The following is a 23695-nucleotide window of genomic DNA, read 5'->3' on the forward strand; positions in this document are numbered from 1 at the left end:
GGCTTGATGTATGCTTATCCTCTCATTCCACTAATTTCTCGGATAGTTCAGAAGTGCATACAAGATGTGGCGGACATGATACTCATCGCTCCAGCATGGCCAAGGCAGCTGTGGTATGCGTATCTGATACGTCTTTCCATAAGCCCACCAATTTTGCTTCAAAACTGTCCACATCTTCTAACACAAGAAGGGGTCTCTCTTCTTCACCCGATGAATCAATTGCTTCATCTCACAGCATGGAGATTGAGCGGCAAGTACTGAATCACCTAAATTTACCCACACATGTGGAAGACATCCTAATAGCATTCAGGAAACCTTCCATCAGATGTAACTATACAGGCAAATGGCATTGCTATCTAACCTGGTGCACCCCTAGGAACATCAATCCTTTTTCTGCTACTGCCTCTCAATTACTACAGTATCTACACACCTTGTATGAGGCGGGTTTAGCTACCACTTCAATCAGAGTTCACATTAGTGCTATAGCAGCGTTTCATGACCAGCATAACTATCTGCCTATATCAAATCATCCACTAATATCATGAAAGGCATGTTACGACTTCGCCCGCCGGTAACCAAACCACCGGTACCATGGGATTTCAACATAGTTCTGGAACAGCTCATGCTACCACCCTTTGAACCAATGGACACCAGCCACATAAAATATGTGACATGGAAAACAATTTTTCTAGTGGCCATTATATCAGCACAGAGGGTCAGTGAACTCCAGGTATTAGTTCACTATTCCCCCTATCTAGAGTTTTACCATGACAAAGTGACTCTCTGACCTCACCCTACCTTTCTCCCTTAGGTGGTTTCCCTTTTTCACCTCAATCAAACCATCACTCTCCCCATTTTTATGCCAAAACCACATGCCAATGAATGAGAGAAACTTCTACGTACTCTACACTATAAAAGAGCTCTAGCCTACTACAAACAAAGGACTCAGTCCACTGCCAGGCACTCTCAACTGTTCCTATCCTTTAACCCCAATGATCCGGGCTAACCCGTTTCAAAAAGGACTATAGCCAGTTGGTGATCACAATGCATTCTATTTTGCTACAATAAACGTTCTATCAAGCTTGAAAGTAAGCCCAAGGCACATCAGATACGCGCCACAGCAGCATCAGTTGCCCACTTGAACAATGTTCCACTATTGGATATCTGTAAGGCGGCAACATGGTTCTCCATTCATACCTTCATGTCTCACTATTCCCTTCAACAGCAAATGACCTCTGATGCAGCATTAGGCACAGCAGTCTTATCAACTATATGAAAGTTATGAGACTGTCTACTACTTCAAGGGTTGCTGTCCAAACCATCAAAGACATTACACATGGACACAACCGGGGAACTTGGGACTCCCAGACAGCATGGCTATTTCAGCCCTGCTATTGACGGGAAAAAGCAAATTTGCTTACCGTAAACGGTGTTTCCTTAGATAGCAGGATGAATTAGCCATGCGTTCCCTCCCTCCTCCCTAGACAGTCAACTACAGGACATAACATACATTACATCTAGCTTGGCTAGAAAGAAACTGAGGAAAAGGGGGAACCGCGCGAGAACACCACCGCGCATCCGCACAGAGTCAAAGCTCTTTTACTAGCTGAGGAGACTCCGCCTACTTTGGGTCGCGATGCTTCCCAGACAGCATGGCTAATTCATCCTGCTATCTACAGAAACACTGTTTACGGTAAGCAAACTTGCTTTTCTGTTGTTAAGTAGGGCTAAATTAGGCATTTACATATGGGGTGATGTCATGTGGCTGAACTGAAACGGACCTCTCTCTTAGCTAGTAGATCTTTTGCTGTATTGAGCATGTGTGGGAATTCCCACTCTGGCGTTGACTTGTGAGCCCCCTCAGTCTTTTTTTCTTCTGAGCACCAGCAGATGTGTACCACTCTCTCTATTTCTGTAAAAATTCATAACTTTAGTCTTTAAATTTGCCTCGCTGTCTCAGCAGCTCCAAATAGCACTTTTCATTACGACCGGCTATCTTTAAATATTGTTGGTTAGGTTTCAAAGTTTTCCGGGTACTTATACCCAGATAATTTTGTACTTAATCAGCTATATTCAAAGGATACAGCTGGTTAAGGTCTGTTTTTCTGTTAATAATTTTATTTATTTATTTATTTATTTAACATTTTTTAATATACCGAGGTAGAGCAGAGTAGCCTTCACTCCGGTTTACAGATTATAACAACATGTTACATAAAACTATTGAAGACATTGAAGAAAAATAACATTTAACAATCTGAGAACTGTCATGTCAAACATATGAACAAGGCAAGGTATCCCAGGGGATAAGCACAATGAGTATAAACCAGATAAGATGTACCAAAGGATAGGTACATTAAATAGACTGAGTTCAAGTATAATGATAAAATGGTCTTAGATAACTGTAGGAAACAGGATGATTAGACAGAGGGGGGGAATAAATGACAAAATATGGGAAGCTGTGGGATTAAGTTTTGAGATTGTTGTGCAGGCTGTCAGTATGAGATTGGCAGAGTAGCCAGGCTTTTAGTTCTTTCTTAAAAGATTTTGGGTTTTCTTGGGAGGTGAGGAACTGAGATAAGGAGTTCCATAGTTTTGGGCCGATGATAGAAATGGCTCTGTTTCTGGTGGACGAGAGTTTAGCATAAGGGAGTGATGGAATCACTAGCTGTAGTTTACTAGTTGATCTTGTTGTGCGTGGAGAGTACTGGATATGAATGATGTCATCAAGTGCGGTGTAGTCTGCTTTGTATATTGCTTTCTGTAAAGTTGAGAGGATCTTAAATTCGATTCTTTGTTCGATTGAGAGCCATTGTAATTGCTTGAGTACGGGTGTGATATGATCAAATTTTCTTTTACCCGTCAGAACTGCAAAACAACAACAAAAACATAAAAGCTGTGTTTGGGAGCCTCTCAGCCCAATCTTCTCCTCTGTATAGTTAACACTACACATGTCCCTGGTGATCAAGCCCCCTTTCCCCAAAGGCCCCCATGACTGCAGGGAGAAACTGAATCTCCTGATTCTGTCCTTGAAAGGGAACTTGAGTCTTATTGTCAGGTTCTCCTGGACACAAAGGAATGTTAGTTTCGCTTATTCCGCTCTTTGTATAAATCTTTCAACACCATGGTGTGTTCAGCCACTGCCATCGCAGTCCACTACATGGCTTGACTTTGAATTGGTAGCCTTAGGGAAGATGCCCATGAGAAACTGGCTGATAACACGTGGTTATCTAGTCCCTATCAGGTGCAACAGACCAACCACCATTGCTGAGATGCCACTTTTATAAGTTACTGTTGTATCAGAAGTGCTCCTTCTGGCCTTTTCAGAAATACAGATTACCTTCGCAACAGCTTCTGGCAAGGGGGTTGCCAGTGGGAATGTAGATACCTGAAGCAACAACCACAGGCCCAATCGAAACCGGGTCTGAATTAGATGGTCCCGCAGACTCCGATCATGGAATCCACAGGATGGAATTCTTCCTGTCCAAATAAAAGGAGGTCACCTGCAGAGTCCTCAAAGTTGTACGGTATGGCTACCATTTGTACTTTTTCCATGTCCTGTGTTGTTTGTGTCCAACCTTTATCCTGGATTTGTCTCATGTACCTCAACTGCGTTTGGAGGGGGAATCCCAACTTCTTCAATGTGTGTTCAGATACTCCCATTACTTCCTTATCCCAAATAAGTTGGGAGACCTGAAACCTATACTGGATTTGAGGAAGCTGGACAAGTGAATCTATGGGAGAAGTTCAAGATGAATGCCTCTACACCATCATTCCCTTTATGTGCACCCTGGATCTGAGGAATGCTTACGCTCACATCCTGATCCACCCGACTCATTAGAAATACTTTCTCTTTGTGGTGGAGGGATCCCACTACCAATATAAAGGCCTTCCATTCAGCCTGTTGGCAGTACTGAGGGTCTTTATGAAATGGCACTTATCCATCTCTAACCTTAAGTCCTGTCTGCCTTAAAAATGAGTTACAAAGCCATGTGTTTGTGGAAATTTAAAAATCTATATACTTTCTCAAGTCTAAAATTAATACGAAGTTAGTTCCATAAAAAAGGTTCTGTGACAAAAAGGGTTCTCCCTCATGTTCATACCAATGTGTTGTGTAAGGAACAGATACACAGAAGAGCCACCTTTGATAATCTCAATCTCATAGGATGATTCTTTACCAATCATGAGGTGAGGTATTTAGGACTAGCAGTTTTGAAAATCAGGGAAAGTAAACTTGCTGTAGGTTATTAGTAGTAACTAATATAGTTTGCACAATAATGGAGATACTTTGGCTCCATGCAATTTGTCCAAATTAATCCTGGCTGCCACATTCTGCTTAAGTTGTAGTTTATTACTGGTAGGCTTTTGGGGAGCTCTACAAACCCTACAATAATCTGTGAAAGTACTAAAAACTGCATAATGGTTTTAATAGTGACCTGGTAAAGGAACAATTTGAGCTGGTACACCAGGTGTAATTTTAAGAAAGCTTTTAGTGATCTCCTATAGATGTGTCTCTGAAGCCAGAATCCAAGGCAACACCTAGATTGTGCAGCTGTTTTCAGCTCACAAACTATTCCATTGACCATTGGCATCACCTCCAAAGTTAGTATTGGAGAGTGTTGTACCATAGGATCATTTTTTCCCCCATTTAACCTGAGTTTCTTTAGCAACATACAAATCAAAATGAATGCCAAACAGGAATTCACATTCCCTGTATGTACCAGGATCAGTCCAGACAGTGGATTATCTCCCCCCCTTCCAGCAGATGGAGTCAAATAGAACTTTGAAGGATGCTTCCTTATAAAGTAGTGCACCCTCTACTAATCCTCAGTATTCTCTTGACTCCAGCAGATGACAGTGGTGGCTTTCGTTCTCCACTGAGATGACAAGAAAACTATTTTAGGAATTTTCTCTATTTTCCTCAGCTTTCTTTTCTTTTGGATGGATCAAGTCTAATTAAAAAAAAAAATCTTTGAATTTTGAATTTTCTGAGGGAATTATTTGGAGAGCTTTCCTGTAGCCTTCACTCCAGTTTTAGTGGGAGCATTCGATTGCTTGCAGGCAGTACTATTTGCAGCTCTCCCCATCCCTCCCATTCTGTTGTCAGGGTAAGTTTGTTTTTATTTCCTTTTGACAGGTTATTTCCTCTCTTCCACTTTCCAGGGTGCAAATCGGTGGTGCCGACCTCTCCCCCTGTGGTTGCTATCCGACCCGCTGCCCCTGAGACGCTGCTTTCCTAGGGGAAGCTGGCACAGAGAGGCGTTATTTCTCTGTGCCTCTATCTGTGGGTCGCTGAGGGATAGAGAGAGAGCAGGACTGAAGCGGAAGCTATTATCCGCTTCTTACAGCCACGAACCTGGTGAGCGTGAGAGAGAACAGGCTGAAGCGGAGGTTTTTCCCGCTTCCTGCAGCTTTAAACCTTGCCTGTTTCTCGCGTTAAGAACAGCTGGTTCCCTCGCGGCTCCGGGGTTCCCCATGCCTCGTTCGTCCAGATGCTGCGCTTGTGGAGAGCCTGGGTCGAGGCTTTCTCGTGAGGGGATTTGCACAGCTTGCCTCCCTGGTGGGGAGGGACCCTCTCAACCGCCGGGCTGCTCTGGTTCTCGTCTTCTGGCACGCCTCGACGCTCAGGGGCCGGCCCCGATCCTGCTGACTGTGGGAACATCGGCCATTTTGTCTCCAGACTCGGCTGCTCTGGTGCTAACAGGAGAAGAGCAGGACATTCCTTTTTCATCTCAGCCGCCGGTTTTGACATCCGTTCCACCTCTGGAGCCTTTTCCTCCGTCAGGGGCTCTTCCTACTCTTCCTCCATCGGGGCCACCTCAGTTTTCCACGGATTTTATTCTCCTGCTTCACAATGCTTACCTGGCCAAAATGGGCAAGCACCAGGAATTTTTGACGGGACCTCCTCCTCCTAAGGTACCCATAATGGCTGATTCCATTGAGGTCTTGGGAAATGCCCAGACCGTGGGGAGTGCCCAAGGGTCAGCGGTCCTGGGACCAGGGTTACCTCCGACCACCTCAAGCGCTCCGAGTGTCCGTTTGGTACACCCCTCTGCGGGGGAGAGGGGGGGGGGCTGTCCTCAGCAGGACCCGGATCCGGATGAACCTTCAACTACGGCTCAATTGGAAGGGGATGAGCCTAGAGTCCTGCGGATCTTCCAGAGGGATGAGCTAGACTCCCTCATTTCACATATCCTACAGGAATTGGACATTGAGGCCCCTCAGGACCCGCCTGAGCCTAATCCACTAGCGAATAAAGGAGACCCCCTTCTGGCTGGTCTACGTCCGCCGTGTAGGTCCTTTCCTTCCCATCCCACGTTCCTTCAACTGTTATCCAGGGAATGGAATTCTCCGGAGACCTCCCTCAAGGTTGGCAGAGCCATGGATAAGCTATAATCCTCTCCCAGATGATTTCCTGGAGCTTCTTAAGGTTCCCAAAGAATATTCTCAGCGGTGACAAAAAGAACTACCATTCCAGTAATGGGTGGTGCAGCCTTGCGATATCTTCAAGATCGAAAGCTGGAAGTTTATCTTAAGAGAGTTTTCGAGGTGTCCGCCCTGGGGGTCCGGGCGGCCATTTGTAGTTCCTTCGCTCAGCGTGCAGGCCTCTGCTGGCTTCAACAGCTGCTCAGCTCCCAGGAGTTGCCTCCTGAGGAAGCACTTCAGGCAGACCACCTGGAGGCCGTCATAGCATATGGAGCAGATGCTCTATATGACATTCTGAGAGTATTGGCCAGATCTATGGTTTCTGCAGTCTCGGCTAGATGCCTCCTCTGGCTTCGCAACTAGTCGGCGGATTCTTCTTCCAAGTTGCAGCTGGGATCCTTACCCTTCAAGGGCAAGCTACTATTTGGGGAGGATCTGGACCAGATTATCAAGTTCCTCGGAGAGAATAAGGTACACAAACTGCGGGAGGATCGCCCTCATTCTTCTAGGTCTTTTAATTCCCCTAGAAGCCGATTCAGGAATCAACTTTGTTTCCGCCAGGCAAGGACTGCAGATCCTCGTCAGCCGTCCTCTCGATCTCAATCCTGGACTCAGTCCTTTCGTGCCCGAAGACAGCCCTGCTCTGGTCCGGCCCAGGGGACGTCCTCCAAGCCTTCACAATGAAGCTATGCCAGCCCACTCCCCGAACCCCAGGATAGGGGGACTTCTCTCCCTTTTCTACGAGGAGTGGGTCAACATCATGTCAGATCAGTGAGTCCTGGATATTCTAAGACATGGCTACGCGTTAGAATTTGCTTGGCCGCTAAGAGACAGCTTCCTCTTCTCTCCATGTGACCCAGTCCAGAAACAACTCATAGTCCAGTAGACACTCGACAGGCTTCTGGATCTCGGAGCGATTTGTCCGATTTTACCCCCCCCCCCCCCCCCCCCCTGGAAGTAGGCTGAGGACATTATTCAGTATACTTTGTATTCCCCAAGAAGGAAGGTTCCTTCCGCCCGATCTTGGATCTCAAGATGGTCAACAGGGCCCTCAAGATTCCACACTTTTGAATGGAAACCTTGTGCTCCGTGATAGCGGTGGTACACTCTGGAGAATTTTTGGCCTCCCTGGATCTGATGGAAGCTTATCTACACATTCCCATCCTCCAAGCGCATCAGCATTTTCTGTGATTCAAGATTCTGGGACAGCATTTCCAGTTCCAGGCTCTACCCTTTGGTCTTGCGACCGCTCCTCGAACCTTCATGAAGGTGATGATAGTAGTAGCTGCTGCTCTCCGGAGGGAGGGAGTCTTGGTGCACCCATACCTGGACGTCTGGCTCATTCGGGCATAGTCCTCAGCCCAGTGACACCGGGCGGTCGACAAGGTGTTGACGCTTCACTCCCTCGGTTGGATGGTCAACTTCGCCAAGAGCAGCCTTTCTCCATCTCAGTCTCTGGACTTCCTGGGGGCGCATTTCGACACAGCGCTGGGCAAGGTGTCTCTGCCCCCGGACAGGGTTCATACACTCATAGCTCAGTTACAGCGATTCATCGGTCTCTCGCTTCCAACAGTGTGGGATTACCTCCAGGTCCTGGGATCCATGGCTTCCACCATCGATCTGGTCCCTTGGGCGTTTGCACATATGCATCCCTTACAGTGCACCTTGCTGTCCCGCTGGAAGCCGGTGTCTCGGGACTTCCAAGCCATCCTTCCTCTCCCGCAGGGAGCCAAGGACAGTTTCTTGTGGTGGTTCAACCTGTCTCATCTTCTCCAGGGTGTTCCTTTGGACATCCCGAAATGGGTATTCGTCACGACGGATGCCAGTCTCTCTGGCTGGGGAGCGGTGTGTCAGATGAGTTCTGCGCAAGGGAAGTGGACGCCGTCCCAAGCAACTTGGCTGATCAATCGCTTGGAGACCAGAGCAGTGCGTTTGGCATTGAAACCCTTCCTACCTCTCGTCCATCATCGCGCAGTCTGAATGCTCTGACAATGCGACCACTGTGGCCTACATCAATCGCCAAGGGGGCACGAGGAGCCGGCATGTGTCTCGGGAGACAGACAGGTTGATGGCGTGGGCAGGGACTCATCTCTCCCGCCTAGCGGCTTCTCACGTCGCAGGGGTAGACAACGTTCAAGCCGACATTCTCAGTCGTCAATCTCTAGATCCTGGAGAGTGGGAACTCTCAGAGGAGGCGGTGAATCTCCTGTTCCACAGATGGGGGACCCCCTATCTGGATCTAATAGCAACCTCCCGGAATGCCAAGGCAGTTCGGTTCTTCAGTCGCAGAAGAGAGTACGGCGCAGAGGGAGAGGATGCCTTAGTCCTCCCCTGGCCCCGTCACGTTCTCCTCTACGTGTTTGACCCTTGGCCTCTGGTGGGCAAGGTGCTCCGGAGAATAGAGTCCCACCAGCGTCTGGTAAAGCTGGTGGCACCGGAATGGCCCTGTCGTCTGTGGTTTGCAGACTTGATCAACCTCGCAGTGGACGGACCTCTTCGTCTGGGTCTCCTTCCACGCTTGCTGCATCAGGGTCCGGTATCTTTCGCCCAGGCCGATCGCTTCTGTTTTGTGGCCTGGCTTTTGAGAGGCGCTGGCTGAGACGGCGTGGATACTCAGAGGCCGTTATCTCGACCCTCCTCAAGGCTATAAAGATGTCTACCTCCATCTTCTATATCAGGGTATGGAAAGTTTTTGAGAACTGGTGTGCCTCCATACCTGTGTCACCACAGACTGCCTCGGTGGCTCAGATCCTTTCTTTTCTTCAACAGGGACTGGACAAGGGTCTGGCCTACAACTCGCTGAGAGTGCAAGTCTTTGCCCTAGGCTCTCTACTTCATCAACGAGAGGGAACTTCCCTCTCCTTTCACCCGGATATCATCTGATTTCCTCAGGAGGGTGAAGTACATGAAACCCCTGGTCCACGCTCTTTATCCTTCGTGGAGTCTCAATCTCGTTTCCGAATCTTGGTCGGTCCACCCTTTGAACCCATGCGTTCTGCAACCCTCAAGGATATCACTCTCAAGACGGTTTTCCTGGTAGCTATCTGTTCTGCCCGCAGAATCTCGGAGCTTCAAGCACTCTCGTGCAGAGAGCCCTACCTTCGTTTTACGGATGCGGGAGTTTCCTTGCGCACTGTGCCTGCTTTTCTGCCCAAGGTGGTTTCCGAGTTCCACTTGAATCAGACGGTAGAGCTTCCGTCCTTCTCAGCGGATGCATCTGCGGATCTACGCAAGCTAGATAGCAAATGAGGATACGCTTGACATCTGGAAGTCACTAATGATTTTCGCTCGTCGGACCATCTTTTTGTTCTCTGGCATGGTCCGAGGAAGGGGGCCAAGGCGTCAAACTACCATTGCTCGCTGGCTGAAGGAGGTGATCTCGGTGGCCTACATTGGAGTGGGTTGACAACCTCCGGTGGGTGTCAAGGCCCATTCTCTTCGAGCTCAGGCTGCTTCCTGGGCGGAGATGCAATCGGTCTCGTTCCAGGAGATTTGTCGAGCGGCAACTTGGAAATCGTTACATACCTTTGCTCGTCATTATCGTCTACACATACAGTCGCCTACTTTTGGATCTTTTGGCTCTAGGGTCATTCGAGCAGGGCTTTCCGGGGCCCACCCTACGTAGGGAAGCTTTGGTATATCCCATTGTCTGGACTGATCCTGGTACGTACAGGAAAAGAAAATTATTCCTTACCTGCTAATTTTCGTTCCTGTAGTACCAAGGATCAGTCCAGACGCCCTCCCTGACTGTTTTATTGGGTTTGGGATTGCCTCTCTGCTCAAATTGTTCTTCAGTGCTTTTTTTCCTTTGGCTGGTTAATGGTTCATTCTGCAAGTTTGTTGTTTGACACTGTTTTGTGCCTTTTGCACACTGTTATTTGTTACTTAATTCTATTGTTCTTGATCCATCCTGATTTTCCTCTTTGCTTTGATATACTCCATACTGAGGATTAGTAGAGGGTGCAATACCTTATAAGGAAGCATCCTTCAAAGTTCTATTTGACTCCATCTGCTGGAAGGGGGAGATAACCCACTGTCTGGACTGATCCTTGGTACTACAGGAACGAAAATTAGCAGGTAAGGAATAATTTTCTTTTAATAAAATTCTATCTATCTCTGAAAATCAAAGGGCACCATGAGCTGAAAGTTATCTGCATATACAAAGTAATTTTAAACATATTAATAAACTTAATTTATGCTAATATATCCTGTAAACATTTTCTTTGTTAGGAAAATCATTTTTCTGTAGATATACTTTTAACTTTTTAATATCATGTTTCAGCTGGAAACCAACATTTATGGTTTTTAATAACCATGAAGCATATTTAGAGAGTCAGCTCCAAAACTGCCAAGCAACTACAGTAAGAGATAAGTATGTATGGTAATTTTAGGTCTGTTTTATTATTATGTAGTAGTAAAGTTTAGTATATTGATTGTTTTGGCTGAAAAAAATTGGTGTATTTGTGGCCATGATCCAAGAAAATAATAAGTCATCTTAATTCATTTAGTATTTTCTGCTGCTCAGCTTGTAGGCATTCAAACTAGTCATAAAAACCCAATAGTCTGCTTAGATTGTATAGAATATCAAAATTGTAGAACTCTCACAGCTCATCACCTCATTATTCTTGTTGAGGTCTACAGAGACATTCCTTTCTAGCCCACACAGATTTTTCACTGTTAGCATGAAGGCACCACATAATTACCCTAGCTACACACACCCTGCAGAACTCCTACAGAATATTAATCTCTACCTATTCTGCTACACCAGGGGTAGGCAACTTTGGTCATTGAGTGCCACGACTAGTCAAGTTTTCAGGATATCCATGATGAATATGCTTTGGGATGAATTTTCATGCAGTGGAGGTTGTGCATGCAAATGCATCTCTTGCATATTCAGTGTGGATATCTTGAAAACCTGACCAGCTTGCAGCACTTGAGGAACAGAGTTGCTTACCCCTGCACTATACAAAAATTCACACCTCCTGAATTTGATGGAATCAAACCTTAATTCCCTGTACATACCCGGATCAGTCCAGACTCCTGGGTTTTGCCTCCCCACCATCAGATGGAGACAGAGAAAGTTGTGACAGACTCTGCCATATATACCTGGGTGCCACCCACAGTCTGCCAGTATTACTCTGTCTCCAGCAGATGGTAGGGGTGCCAAACTCACAGTCTGGGTTAGATTACTTAGTAGTTAGGTTTTTCTTTTTTCTGTTTATCAAGATTATAAAGCTTTTATTAAAAAAAAAAAACCAACCCAAAACAAAACAGAAATGTTAGACAGGATCTCAACAGTTCCTTTTTCAGAAGATTGCTGGTGAGAGCGCTTCAGCCTCCCAGGGGGTTGGCAAGTCCTGAGGGGACTATTCCCCCCTGGTGTGAGGTGGTTGCGGCAGGGGCTGAGATCCCTCTTTTGCCTGGTGCAGCAGACACTGGGGTGATACCAGGGAGCCCGGATCTCTCACCCCAGTATCACCGGCCAAGGATCACCACGGCAGACTGGCAAGTTTAAAAACAAAACAAAAATGATTTAATTGATTTTAACTCTACGTTGTTTCTTTGCTGCGACTGTGTGAGCACTGATATTGATCGCTCTTCTGTTTATTGCCGTTTGTCGAGGATCTTTAGTTTTTTGTATTGATGCTGCATGTGTGGCTCCGGTTGGGCGCACCTGTCCCGAGACGGACTCTGTTTCACCTGCCTCCCCGGCCACGAGGGATCATCGGGGGGGGGGGGGTATCCGGAGTCGGTCAGTAGCGCTGGCAGTAGGGGAGCTACCAATTCCTCCTCCCTGTTCCTTCCCACTGAGTGCGGGAAATGGCGCCATTTTGGGTATATTCTCGGCAGCGACTCAGATTGCGGCGAGGGAGGGGAATCTCCCGTCGCAACTTTTTCCACAACGACCAGCTTCAAGGCCGCGATCTAGACCACCGGCAGAGCCCACGACACAGGGAGATGTTCCTGATACCAGTTCGGTAGATTCTGACTCCTCCTTTTCTTCTGAATTTGTATTGGTCATGCATAAAGCCTTTAAGGCCCGGAAAGCCAGCAAGAAACACGCTATTCCGGAATTGGAGCCTTTAGATCCTCCTCCTAAGGCCCAGAAGAGGGCTGCGGCTCAGGGGCCCACGGGGGCTCCTAGGGAGAAGCGTCCCTTGCGGCTAGGATGCCACAGGTTGACACACACATCTTCAGACACTGCAGAACCAGATGATCAGGATTTGCAGTCCCAGCCCCCGAGGGGGGTAGAGGGGGACGGGGACCAGCAGCAGTGTGCTGCACGTGGTTCTCAGGGCATTGAAGGTGATGATCCGAAGGTGGTTCGTCTGTTCAGAAAGGAGGAGCTGCTTACTCTCATTCCACCCATTTTGAAAGAATTGGGAATAGACGCTCCTCAGGAAGAATCTCGCTTGGGATCAATGGATCCGGTGTTATTGGGCCTGAGGGGTCCGCCTACTTCTTTTCCATTTCATTTTTCAGTCACGGATCTCCTTTTTCGCAAATGGGACACCCCAGATTTGGGGTTGAAGGTCACTAAGGCGATGGACAAGCTTTATCCACTTCCTGAGGAGGCGTTGGAGATTCTTCTGGTTCCCAAGGTGGACGCCGCAGTTTCGGCGGTGACGAAAAGAACCACGATTCCAGTCACAGGGGCGACGGCCCTGAAGGATCTGCAGGATCGAAAGTTGGAATTGCTGCTTAAGAAGATTTTGAGGTCTCTGCACTTGGTGTCCGAGCCGCAATGTGTAGCAACTTTGGGTTGAGAGCTGGTCTTCGACGGGTACAACAGCAACTTAGAACATAAGAACATGCCATACTGGGTCAGACCAAGGGTCCATCAAGCCCAGCATCCGGTTTCCAACAGTGGCCAATCCAGGCCATAAGAACCTGGCAAGTACCCAAAAACTAAGTCTATTCCATGTTACCGTTGCTAGTAATAGCAGTGGCTATTTTCTAAGTCAACTTAATAGTCAACTTGGGAATGAATCTCTTTCGGAGGAGGAAGCTCTGCAGGTGGGCTGCCTTGAGTCCAAAGAGAGGTAACATGGCATCCAAGACCAGAATTGCCCGGTGGCTGAAGGAGGCGATACACTCTGCATGGTAACCCTTGCCTGTGGGAATTCGGGCACATTCGACAAGAGCGCAAGCAGCTTCCTGGGCGGAATGCCAGTAGATTTCTCCATAGGAAATTTGCAGAGCGGCCACATAGACAACATTGCGTACCTTTGCAAGACATTACCGTCTGAATGTGCAGGCTACGGATGTGGACTGTTTCGGTGCAGGTGTGCTGAGAGCGGGCCTCTCCGGATCCCATCCCCGGTAGGTAAGCTCTGGTACATCCCAGGAGTCTGGACTGATCCGGGTACGTACAGGGAAAAGAAAATTGGTTCTTACCTGATCATTTTCGTTCCTGTAGTACCACGGATCAGTCCAGAATCCCGCCCTCATTGGATACTGCGTCAGTTAATGCATAGACATAATGGAGAGTCCGCTCGTTTACTGTTGATTTATTCTGGTCTGCAGATCAGTCTTGGTTATCCAGTTTTCGGGGGTTAGGATCACGATTGGGGTTAGTGATCCGGTTTTGTTTATGGTTCCTGTATATAGTTAGTTTGTTGAGCCATACTGCTTTGATACTGAATAATACTGGCAGACTGTGAGTGGCACCCAGGTATTTATGGCAGTCTGTCACAACTTTCTCTGTCTCCATCTGCTGGTGGGGAGGCAAAACCCAGGAGTCTGGACTGATCCGTGGTACTACAGGAATGAAAATTCAGGTAAGAACCAATTTTCTTTTGTTTTCTTGCAGTAATTAAGATAGATAAGCTGAAATAATAAATTTAACTGCTTGGAAAGAAAGTTTATAATTTAAAAGACTGAGAAATACTGTGGTATTATAAAACTTCCTTGTGCTGCTAGTAATAATAGAAATGATTTCTTCTTTCTTCCCTGGACAAGTCATTTTGCACAATGATTTATCAGCAGCACTGTCTGGAAAACAACAGGAGCTTTTTAGGAAAGTAAGACAAGCGTGATTTAGAAGACAATCAAAATAAACTGAAATAGAGCAGTAAAATGAAGGAAATAACTAGAAAAATATAGAATTTCATTTGAGATGCTACCCAAACTATGTAAAATAGAAAAAACAATTGTGAGACCTCCTTAAATACTTTGAGCCTCAGGAGGTTGATGGGGACTGTGGAATTGCTACAGGATATTTAACAGCCTCTTCAATAGATGCAAAGCTCTTCAAGCAAGATGGTGCTTGAGACACAGGTTGAATGTTGCAAGGAAAATGTCATCTTTTGCAGAATAGGCAAAATACATTATTGAATTTCATTTTTCATCTGAACTAGTTTGCAGCAAGAATGAAAGATATTGAAAAATAACTTTTCAATAATTTTTTCCTTTAAAGATTCAGATCTTTGAAAGATGTTAATATGGCTATCTACTTTAAATTTTAAGAATGTAGAAGACAGGTTAAAAAATACTCCTCAGATTATTGGTTCAAATACTTGCCATGAAATCTTAAGAATTTCTGTGCTTTTAAAAGAGAATTACTACTTCCCTGTACGTACCCGGATCAGCCCAGACTGCTGGGTTATGCCTCCCTTCCAGCAGATGGAGACAGAGAAAAACTTGAAGGGCACCCCTGTAAGTAGGATGCACCACCTGCAGCCCCCTTCAGTATTTCTCTGTCTCCAGCAGATGAAGGTGGCACACCCTGCAATTCTGACTAATTGATTCTGTTAAAAAAAAAATGGGTGTCAGGAATTTTTTAATTTGTCTGGCTAAACAAAATTTTTTGTGGTTGCTGGTACTTTAAAAAAAAAAAAAAAGAAAAAAAAGAGAGCGCTGGGCCTCCCGAGGAGCCGAGTTAGCTTCTGCTAGCTGCTAGGCCTACCGGGAAGTTTTTCTTTCCACTTCACTGTACAGAAGCAATAAGCCAGTGAGTGACTGGGGGGGATTTACTTGTGAGTCGGTCCCTCCCCCCCCAGCCCAGAGGCAACCGCGGTTGTGCTCTGGTGAGGCTGCCGCGATTGAAAAAGAAAAATACGATTTGATCATCGGCGTTTTTCAGGGCAGTGCTACCCTCGTTTGGCCTCCCAGGGTCCAGTGTTTGTTTTGGGCGGCCTCCTACTTCTTTTTGGTGCGGCAATGCTGCGCGCCTCGGCCTGTAGAGCCTGCGGGGAGCCGGTAGTTCAGCTCTCCCATGATAGCCTCTGCTCCCGGTGTCTCCCCGAGGGCGAGGGCCTGTTGCTAGCGGCAGGGAGAGGCAGGTGTATAGGTCTCGTGCTGCGGGTATCCAGATGTTGCCTCGTGGCTCAGCCTGCCCCACTCCCGTGGAACGCGGGAATGGTGGCCATTTTAGGGGCTGCTGATGCCGATGCTGACAGCTCGGCAGAGGGAGGGGATCTCCCTCCTCAGTTGTTTCCTGAGGATTATTGCCCCGGATTTCCACACGATGTGTTTCCTTCATTCTCACAGGACAAGCAGGATGGTAGTCCTCACAAATGGGTGACATCGAGGATGGAGCCCTGTACGGAAAACTTTTCTGTCAAAGTTTCAACAAGCTTTGACTGACACTGGCACACTGGGTGCACTGAGCATGCCCAGCCTGCAATTATCCCTGTGAGCCACAGGTGTCTCCCTCAGTCTTCTTTTTTCCGCTCTGCAGTCAGCATAGCGGTTGGAGCTCTGTGAGGATTTTTTAACTAATTACCTCATGGAAACACTTAACTTTTCACTTCAAAAAACACTTTTCCCTGCACAGGTCTCCCTCCGCGTACGTTTTTACGACGCTCGGTGAGTACTAATTCTTATTTTTCGGTCGGTTTCTGTCACTATCTTAAGGCTGTTAACTGACTGAAGCCTTCCCTTCCCCCATTTTTCAGTTAGCTTTAAACAGCTTGCGAGTGTCTCTGTGACACTCTGCTTGCTTATGCTAGTGGGGTAGGGATTTTTTCCTTAACTTAGGACCTCTGTAGCTTCAAGTCCTTCGTTCCCTGGTACCCTCACGCAGTCGATACCTATCGCTACACCGGGACCCGCCTAAACCGCCCTGGGCTTTTATATGTCATCAGCGCCCCTCCCCCCACGGTGCCCTGATGCCTTTATCCATGTTTTTTGCTTTTCAGTGCTACCAGGCTTTTTCCTCCTACGCACTGTTTTTTTCCTTGGGCTTCCTCGGTGCCGTCCCTACCCGGATGCATGCCATTGACGCACACGCTGTTAGTCACTGCCATGCATACTCGGGTCGCCGCCACCGCTGCCCGAGACACTTTTTAACGATCCCAGGGTCACTTCATCGATGCCACCCCCCCCCTTTTGGGGATGCCATCGATGCCCCATCCTCCCCACCGATGTCCAGCCCTTTCCATCGGGGGGCATCGGTTGCCACATCGATTCGTCGGTGGGCATCGATGCCGGATGGTCCCCATCGGTGGACATCGGTGCCGGATGGTCCCCATCGATGGACATCGGTGCCGGATGGCTTGTCCGTCGATGGCATTGGTGCCGGATGGCCGTCCGTCGATGGCATCGGTGCCGGGTCCTTTTGCATCGATGGACACAGATGCCCAGGTGTTTCATCCATGGGCATCTATGTTAGAATGCATCCATCGAGGGCAGTCGATGCCAGGCTGCTCCCATTGGTGAAATTCGATGCCCAGGTGGATCCCATCGGTGGATATCCATGCCGGCTCGATTCCGTGGATGGGCGTTGATGCCAATGCCAGCCTTATGGCTGGCATCGATGCCCATGCCGATTCCAGGACTGGCGTTGATGCCGGGATGGAATTCATCGACTGGGAGATCCATGCCATCGATTCCATACGTGTCCATATCGATGCCACCGACACACGTGTCTGGGGCACCGATGCCATGTACACTTGGAAATCTGAGTCTGTCCAAATCGATACCGTCAACGTCTGTGGCCCTATAGTTGATGCCCGTGGCCATGCCACAAACGGCATAAATGCCCGCCTCCATGCATCGATGCCCTCGACACCTCCGTTTTCCTTCGGTGTCCTTGACGCCCTATTGATTCGACTTCGACTCAGTCGATGCCGGTATCTTTTTCAATAACGGCAATGTTTTTCGATTATTCGATTCCACATCGTTTCAAAGATACCTATGCCACTGCTGTCAGTGCCCGTCACTGTCATCATTCTCCTGGCCAGTCATCGACGATTTTTCATACCCATTTTGATGATATCCTCGAAGCCCCTTAGGTTGCCTTCAATATCGTCAATACCGACATAGCACCGCCACATAATACCCTCGCCTCCTCACATTGCTCCACGCTTTGGGTTCTTTTTTAAGCCCCGTATTAGCTTAAGACACTCCATTGTGTCAGGAGCAGAGCAGGCGTGCTGACAGTTCGTCATCGATCGCCTTCCAGGACGACGAGGGCTTCCATCTCGGCGCTGGGGAAAGACCGGGCCGAGCACCGTGGCACCCATCATCGCCGACATCGTGATCGTCCGCCGCTGACGCCATCCAGCACATCGGTGCCATCCTTCTCCAGGCTGGACAACGCTCGGGCAGAGCGACATCACCACTGCCATCAGCACTGTTCCTACAGTTTTGGCAGTCCTTGGTGATCCAGAACTTCCGGATCCAGGTCCGACAGCTTCTGCATTGGCGTCACGACACATCGAGCCGCTGTGACGAGGGAGGGAACATGAGTTCCGTTAGGGCTCCTCTGTTCCTGGCGTGCCCCACCGTCAAGTGGTGTGGGACTATGGCCATCTGTTACACTTAGCAGTCTAAACGCCACTCACGCCTGGCCTGTCTCCTCTGTACCTGTGCCACCATACCGGGTTTCAGAGCGAGATGGACGTTTACGTCCCCGGCCTTACCCTCGAGGACTCCGGAGACCGTCGGGGTCAACAATCTTCACCGGCTCGTCTTGCGGCGATCCACGTCGGATGGTAAGTACCCGCTTCGGCGGCATTCCCATAGAGTTGTGTTCTCCCATTCGGACCGTGGTTCGAAAAGTTCTGGGTCATGTGCCTTTTAGAACTGTATTAGTGTCACATATCACTATGTTAGCTATGTTAGCCACAATATCAGGAGAACCCCTCTATCTTCTTGGGATTGCAGCAGGGCTTCTTCTCTTGTCAGTAACAAGTCCCTGTGCCGACCAATGCTCTGACTCTTGGTTCCCTCCCAACCAAGGTCCAGCTGCATTGGCTGATCTGCTAAACATGAGATTCAGCAACCATTGCCCCATGTACAAGTCCACCTTGAGGCCTGGCCACAGGTCTCAGTGTCTCCTTGTACAGCATACAGAAATGCGGGTACCACTTACCGCTCACACACCTGCAGGAGCCTACATGATATCCTCCATTGGGACACCTCTTGGTCTCCCATCTGGTCAGATATCAGAGCGGCCACCCCACCTTGTACCAAAGTCCCGGTACACTCCCCCAGGCGCTACGAAGTGCAGAGGGGAGAAGGGAGGGGGGTTGGGGAGTTTTAATTGCACTATTCTTTCTTTTAACAGAAAATAGTTACTCTCCGCACATCCTGGACCTAAGAAAATCCAACTTTCTTTAGACGTCACAGGTACAATGGTATCTTTGGTTACCATCACTCCATACTGCAGTAAGTACATTATTTTAATGTTTCTATGTGCTTTATGGTGAGTCAAGATTACAACCCCAAGCTCTGCCGCCGGCACCAGCTTCGGTAAGTGAACTGTCTCTTGCATCACTGTTGGTGAATGCTGTTTTCTCTGCGGAGTGTAACATCATTCACTTTCCTTTCAGTACATGCAAAGAGCTCTCACTTTTTTCAGGACTCACTATACATTTACTAACTGGGATTACTGTCACTGCCATAAATCCCTTCTGTAACACTTCTGGACACCACAGTCTTAAGACCCTCTTGTCCAGCATGCGCACAGACATTCTGATACATTGTTATATGTCCCTGCGCATATTTTCCATAACCTCAACCTTTCAACTTTTCATGGTTGGGCTATGGGGTTTCTTCCCACTATGCATTTTTTCTCATAATTCAAAACTGCTATGGGTTATATTCAGTGACATTCTATACTCAATGGACCTAAGTGGTTTCATTGCTTTCGTCCCTGATTCTTATCCCAGTTCGAACTAGGACCTAGTCTCCTTCGACTCATGCTCGCAATTCCTTAGGGTTATAAAGTTTCTCCTGAAAGCTGTCAACCCATTATGCATCTATTGCACTCCAGCATAGTTTCTCATAAACTTCCTGGACGTTGCACCCATGAGTTATGCCCTTATGCCTTCCAATACTGCTTTTGCAACAATTCTTTGTGCATACAGACAGACAGCATAGGGACAATGTGCTTTCCAACTCATAAGCACGCACAACCTCTTAGCTGCTCTGCTAGACAGCTGCGCAGCTCTACCCTTGGCCCTTGTTCACTTCATGCGTCTTTGGGCCACATATCTAAGAGATTTAATGAACGCTCTATCTGACCTTCTCCACGTAGGTTCTATCCTCTCGAATGGTCTCAATTACATGTGTACAGGGCAAATCTTTTAACGCTGAGTTTAACTAAACTTTCCTCTGCGTCTGCATCATTCCATACGATGCACAGGTTCTGCTCCCTACACATGTTTCCTATGCGTTCCCTTAGATGCCTTTTCTTCCATCAAAGGCCTCTTCAATATATCTCTTCTGCTGCCTCTCGTAGCCAGCATTCTTCTAATGTTGAACTGGGATGGGGTTCAGTATTCTTTTCCCCACTCCCTGACTGAGATCAGTATGCTTCCCATACTTCTCAATCCATCATATCAGTAACCTTTTATTCCCTCACCAGTCAGTCCCAAATCATAGACTTACTGATGTTCTTAGGTTCTGGTAGCGTCACAAAACCTTCTAAACATAAATCTTGCCGTTTAATATGGCAGGCTTTACCTCCTGACGCTAAAAAAAAAAAAAAAAAAAAAAAAAAAAGAGGTATTACCCCTTTTACTTTTCCACCATTTTTTCTTACTCCCTCGGATTCTGTTCTCCAGACATCCTCCACATAGATACACCTTTCTCTTAGGAGGTGTATCGTTTTGGGAGTTGGGTTCCCGTTTTCGGTAATCCTCTCTGAGTCGGCTTACCATGGATTATCCACTGATCAAGCCGCCTCTATTTCTCTAATCACGGAATGAACATATATATTCTCCTTATAAGTCTCATACATTCTACGTTTGAGCCTTTCCATTCCTCTCTTCCACAGTTTGGCAAGGGAACTTCTTTCCCTCTTAATGTCATTCCTGCCAGCAGGGTCCGTGAGTTATGCACTCTTTCCATACTCACCTGACTCCGTTCCTCTGCCACTGAGTAGTTCTACGCATTCAACTTTCTATCCTTTTCAGGTAGATGTTGTATCTCCTTTCCTCAGGAAATACTCTATTAATTTTTCCTAACCTCTCTCTCTCGCCCTAGGGAGAGACTGGGTTTTCCACATTCATGGACAGTAATGCTGCGCTTACATTCTATCTACATTGCACTGCATTCCATGTGAATTCCACTTGACTCTTTCCTTCATGCAAGGGTCAAGCTGCTACTTCCAGTGGCCACACAGACCTAATCCTTCTGATTAAGTGGTCTATATTTCCTTTCCTACCAACAAGCAGACATTTCACTACAACACTGTGGGTATCCACATACTGTTGTGTCCGTCTTAGCCTTAACAGCTTCCCTTTGGTTACTGCTGCTTGTACTTTTTTATCAGGTTGCAGCCTGGAGTCCTCTCCATACCTTCGCAGCCTATTATTGCTTACATTTGACTAGCCGGCATGCTCCATGTTTGGCCAGTCCGCCTACTCTTACTTTTTTCAATTCACTACCCAACATCCTTCCACGAACCCATTATGGTGTTGCGGATGCCCTCCGTTCCCATTTCCACCTCAGTTGTTACGCCTTTGCGCATCTGCGGTGTATCTGGTGCATTCCCGGGCATCCTCAGCTCGGTACTCACCCATTTGTGAGGACTACCATCCTGCTTGTCCTGTGAGAAAGCAAATGTTGCTTACCTGATGTAACAGGTGTTCTCACAGGACAGCAGGATGTTAGTCCTCACGAAACCCGCCCGCCACCCCGCGGAGTTGGGTCTGTATACTTTTATTTTAGTTTCGCTTGCGCTTTTTAGCTATAAGACGAGACTGAGGGAGACACCTGTGGCTCACAGGGATAATTGCAGGCTGGGCATGCTCAGTGCACCCAGTGTGCCAGTGTCAGTCAAAGCTTGTTGAAACTTTGACAGAAAAGTTTTCCGTACAGGGCTCCATCCTCGATGTCACCCATTTGTGAGGACTAACATCCTGCTGTCCTGTGAGAACACCTGTTACATCAGGTAAGCAACATTTGCTTTCCCTGCTCCCTTGGGAACCCCCCTCCTCGGGAAAATTTAAGGGGCCAGACTCCTTTTTCGGTGGATTTTATTTTGTTGCTTCATAAGGCATATCTAGCTAGCCTTATTCCCATGGGAGATGCTGAGTTCCGCCCCCCCCCCCCCCCCCCCCCCCCCCCCCCCCCCCCCCCCCCCCCCCCCCCGGGCTTCAGTGGGTTGGGTCATCTCCTCCTGTACAGGTTCCTTGGCCGGATCCTCCGGAGGTTTCCCGGATTCGTGTGGTCCATGAAGGGTCCGGTTCCGGGAATCAGAGTGCGGTTCCGCTAGCGGATCCACTTCAGGTGGATGTGGACATTTTCACAACTTCAAAAAAATACTTTTTAAGCATGTCCTTTGGTGTAATCAAAGGACTTTTGGGAAAGTTTACACGTCTTAAATTTCGATTTCTCACTACATTTTCCATTTTAAAAGAATTGAGAATTATCCCAGGACAAGCAGGATGCTAGTCCTCACATATGGGTGATGTCACCGATGGAGCCCAGCACGGGAAATCTTTCTGTCAAAGTTTCTAGAAACTTTTGACTGACCCTGTGAGGCCACTGAGCATGCCCATCATGCCATGATATTCTCTGCCACAGGTGTCTCTCTTCAGTCTTCGCTTTTCCGCGCTGCTTCACCCATCGCGGACAGGAGCCGTTGCGTTCTTCACGAAGTCTTTTCTGACTGGAAAGTCATATTTTTCGATATTCCTTGATATTCTCTCTCATAGGAGGCTCTTGGGGTTCTTTTTCACCGGCTGGTGAGTACCTCATCCATCATTTCTCATTTTTCAAAAAATCTCTTCTCACGAATTCACATCATCGACGGCCGTCGGTAACAAAATGGCGACGGGATTCAAAAAGTGCCCTGTTTGCAATAGAACTATGTTGATAACCGATTCACATTTGGAATGTGTCCTTTGCCTCGGTGAAAAACACGATGTGAGTACATGTCCCAAATGTGCAGAGATGACAGCAAAAGGGCGGAAGGCTAGGCAGGAAAAAATGGAACATTTGTTCCAGCTCCAACTAATTCCTTCTCCTTCCAAATCATCGAGGTTGTCTCCGGTTGGAGTGACCAAAAGAGCCCTAGTTAAAAAAACCGCGCCCAGACAGATCCGGTGATCGCCCGTCCTCACCATCGTCAGTGCTGTCGACGAAGTAGGTGGACCATCTAAAGTCCAAACATCGGCATTGACATCGTCGACTGTCATCCTCCACATCAATGTCCCAAGACGAGTCGATGGCGAAGCGGCCACGGGACCAGGAAACACCGGCCCCTTCGGCACCTGGGCCTTTATCTCCGTCAATTCCAGACACCCCTCACACCTCTTCGCAGGATGTCTCCTTACCGCCACCGCTTACAACTGCTCTGACTCCAGCAGTTGTGCAGCCGGAATTGTCTACTTTAGTTAGACAAGCAGTCATCCAGGCTCTTAAAGAGCAGATTTTTCCGGCGATGATGCCGATGCCTCCAGCATCGATGCCGGTAGTAGTACCGATGCCGGTGGGCCCACCGGTGCCTTCATTGGCACCGAGGACACCGATGGACTCCATCACTACCACGCTGAGGCTCATGACGACATCGATCTTCGCCCATATTCCATCGGGCCCTTCGATGACGTTCTTGTTTCCATCGACGTCGACAACTTCCGTGGCACTTCCGCCGATGACAACGTCGATGACAGCCTCGATACCATCGAGGCAACCCTCATCAGAGCCTCTGGAAGTGCAAGATCTGGCTTTCTATTGATGACTTTTGCAAAGGTATCAAAATGTCATCGATAACCTACCATCCACGAAGCCTCAAGACACTTCTACAGATTTTCCACCGATGATCCACAGCCAGGCCCTTCAGGCCTTCACTTCCCTCCAAAGTCAACACCAAAAT

The 23695-nt window shown here is 47.8% G+C and overlaps 1 protein-coding gene across 11 annotated transcripts in view; it reads left to right on the plus strand.

Moving 5' to 3' along the window:
• The window catches only part of C4H14orf39 (chromosome 4 C14orf39 homolog), a 702704-nt gene that overhangs the window by 79370 nt on the left and 599639 nt on the right, over positions 1 to 23695 (plus strand). For 10 of the 11 annotated variants that reach the window (XM_029598172.1, XM_029598168.1, XM_029598170.1 and 7 more), the window contains one exon: positions 10706 to 10795. In XM_029598172.1, the coding sequence (XP_029454032.1) occupies positions 10706 to 10795 (90 nt within the window). Of the gene's footprint in view, positions 1 to 3324; positions 3525 to 10705; positions 10796 to 23695 lie in introns of all 11 variants that reach the window. The other variant, XM_029598175.1, reaches the window with a different exon arrangement.

This window comes from Rhinatrema bivittatum, chromosome 4, assembly GCF_901001135.1.
Source record: "Rhinatrema bivittatum chromosome 4, aRhiBiv1.1, whole genome shotgun sequence".
Classification (NCBI taxonomy): Eukaryota; Metazoa; Chordata; class Amphibia; order Gymnophiona; family Rhinatrematidae; genus Rhinatrema; species Rhinatrema bivittatum.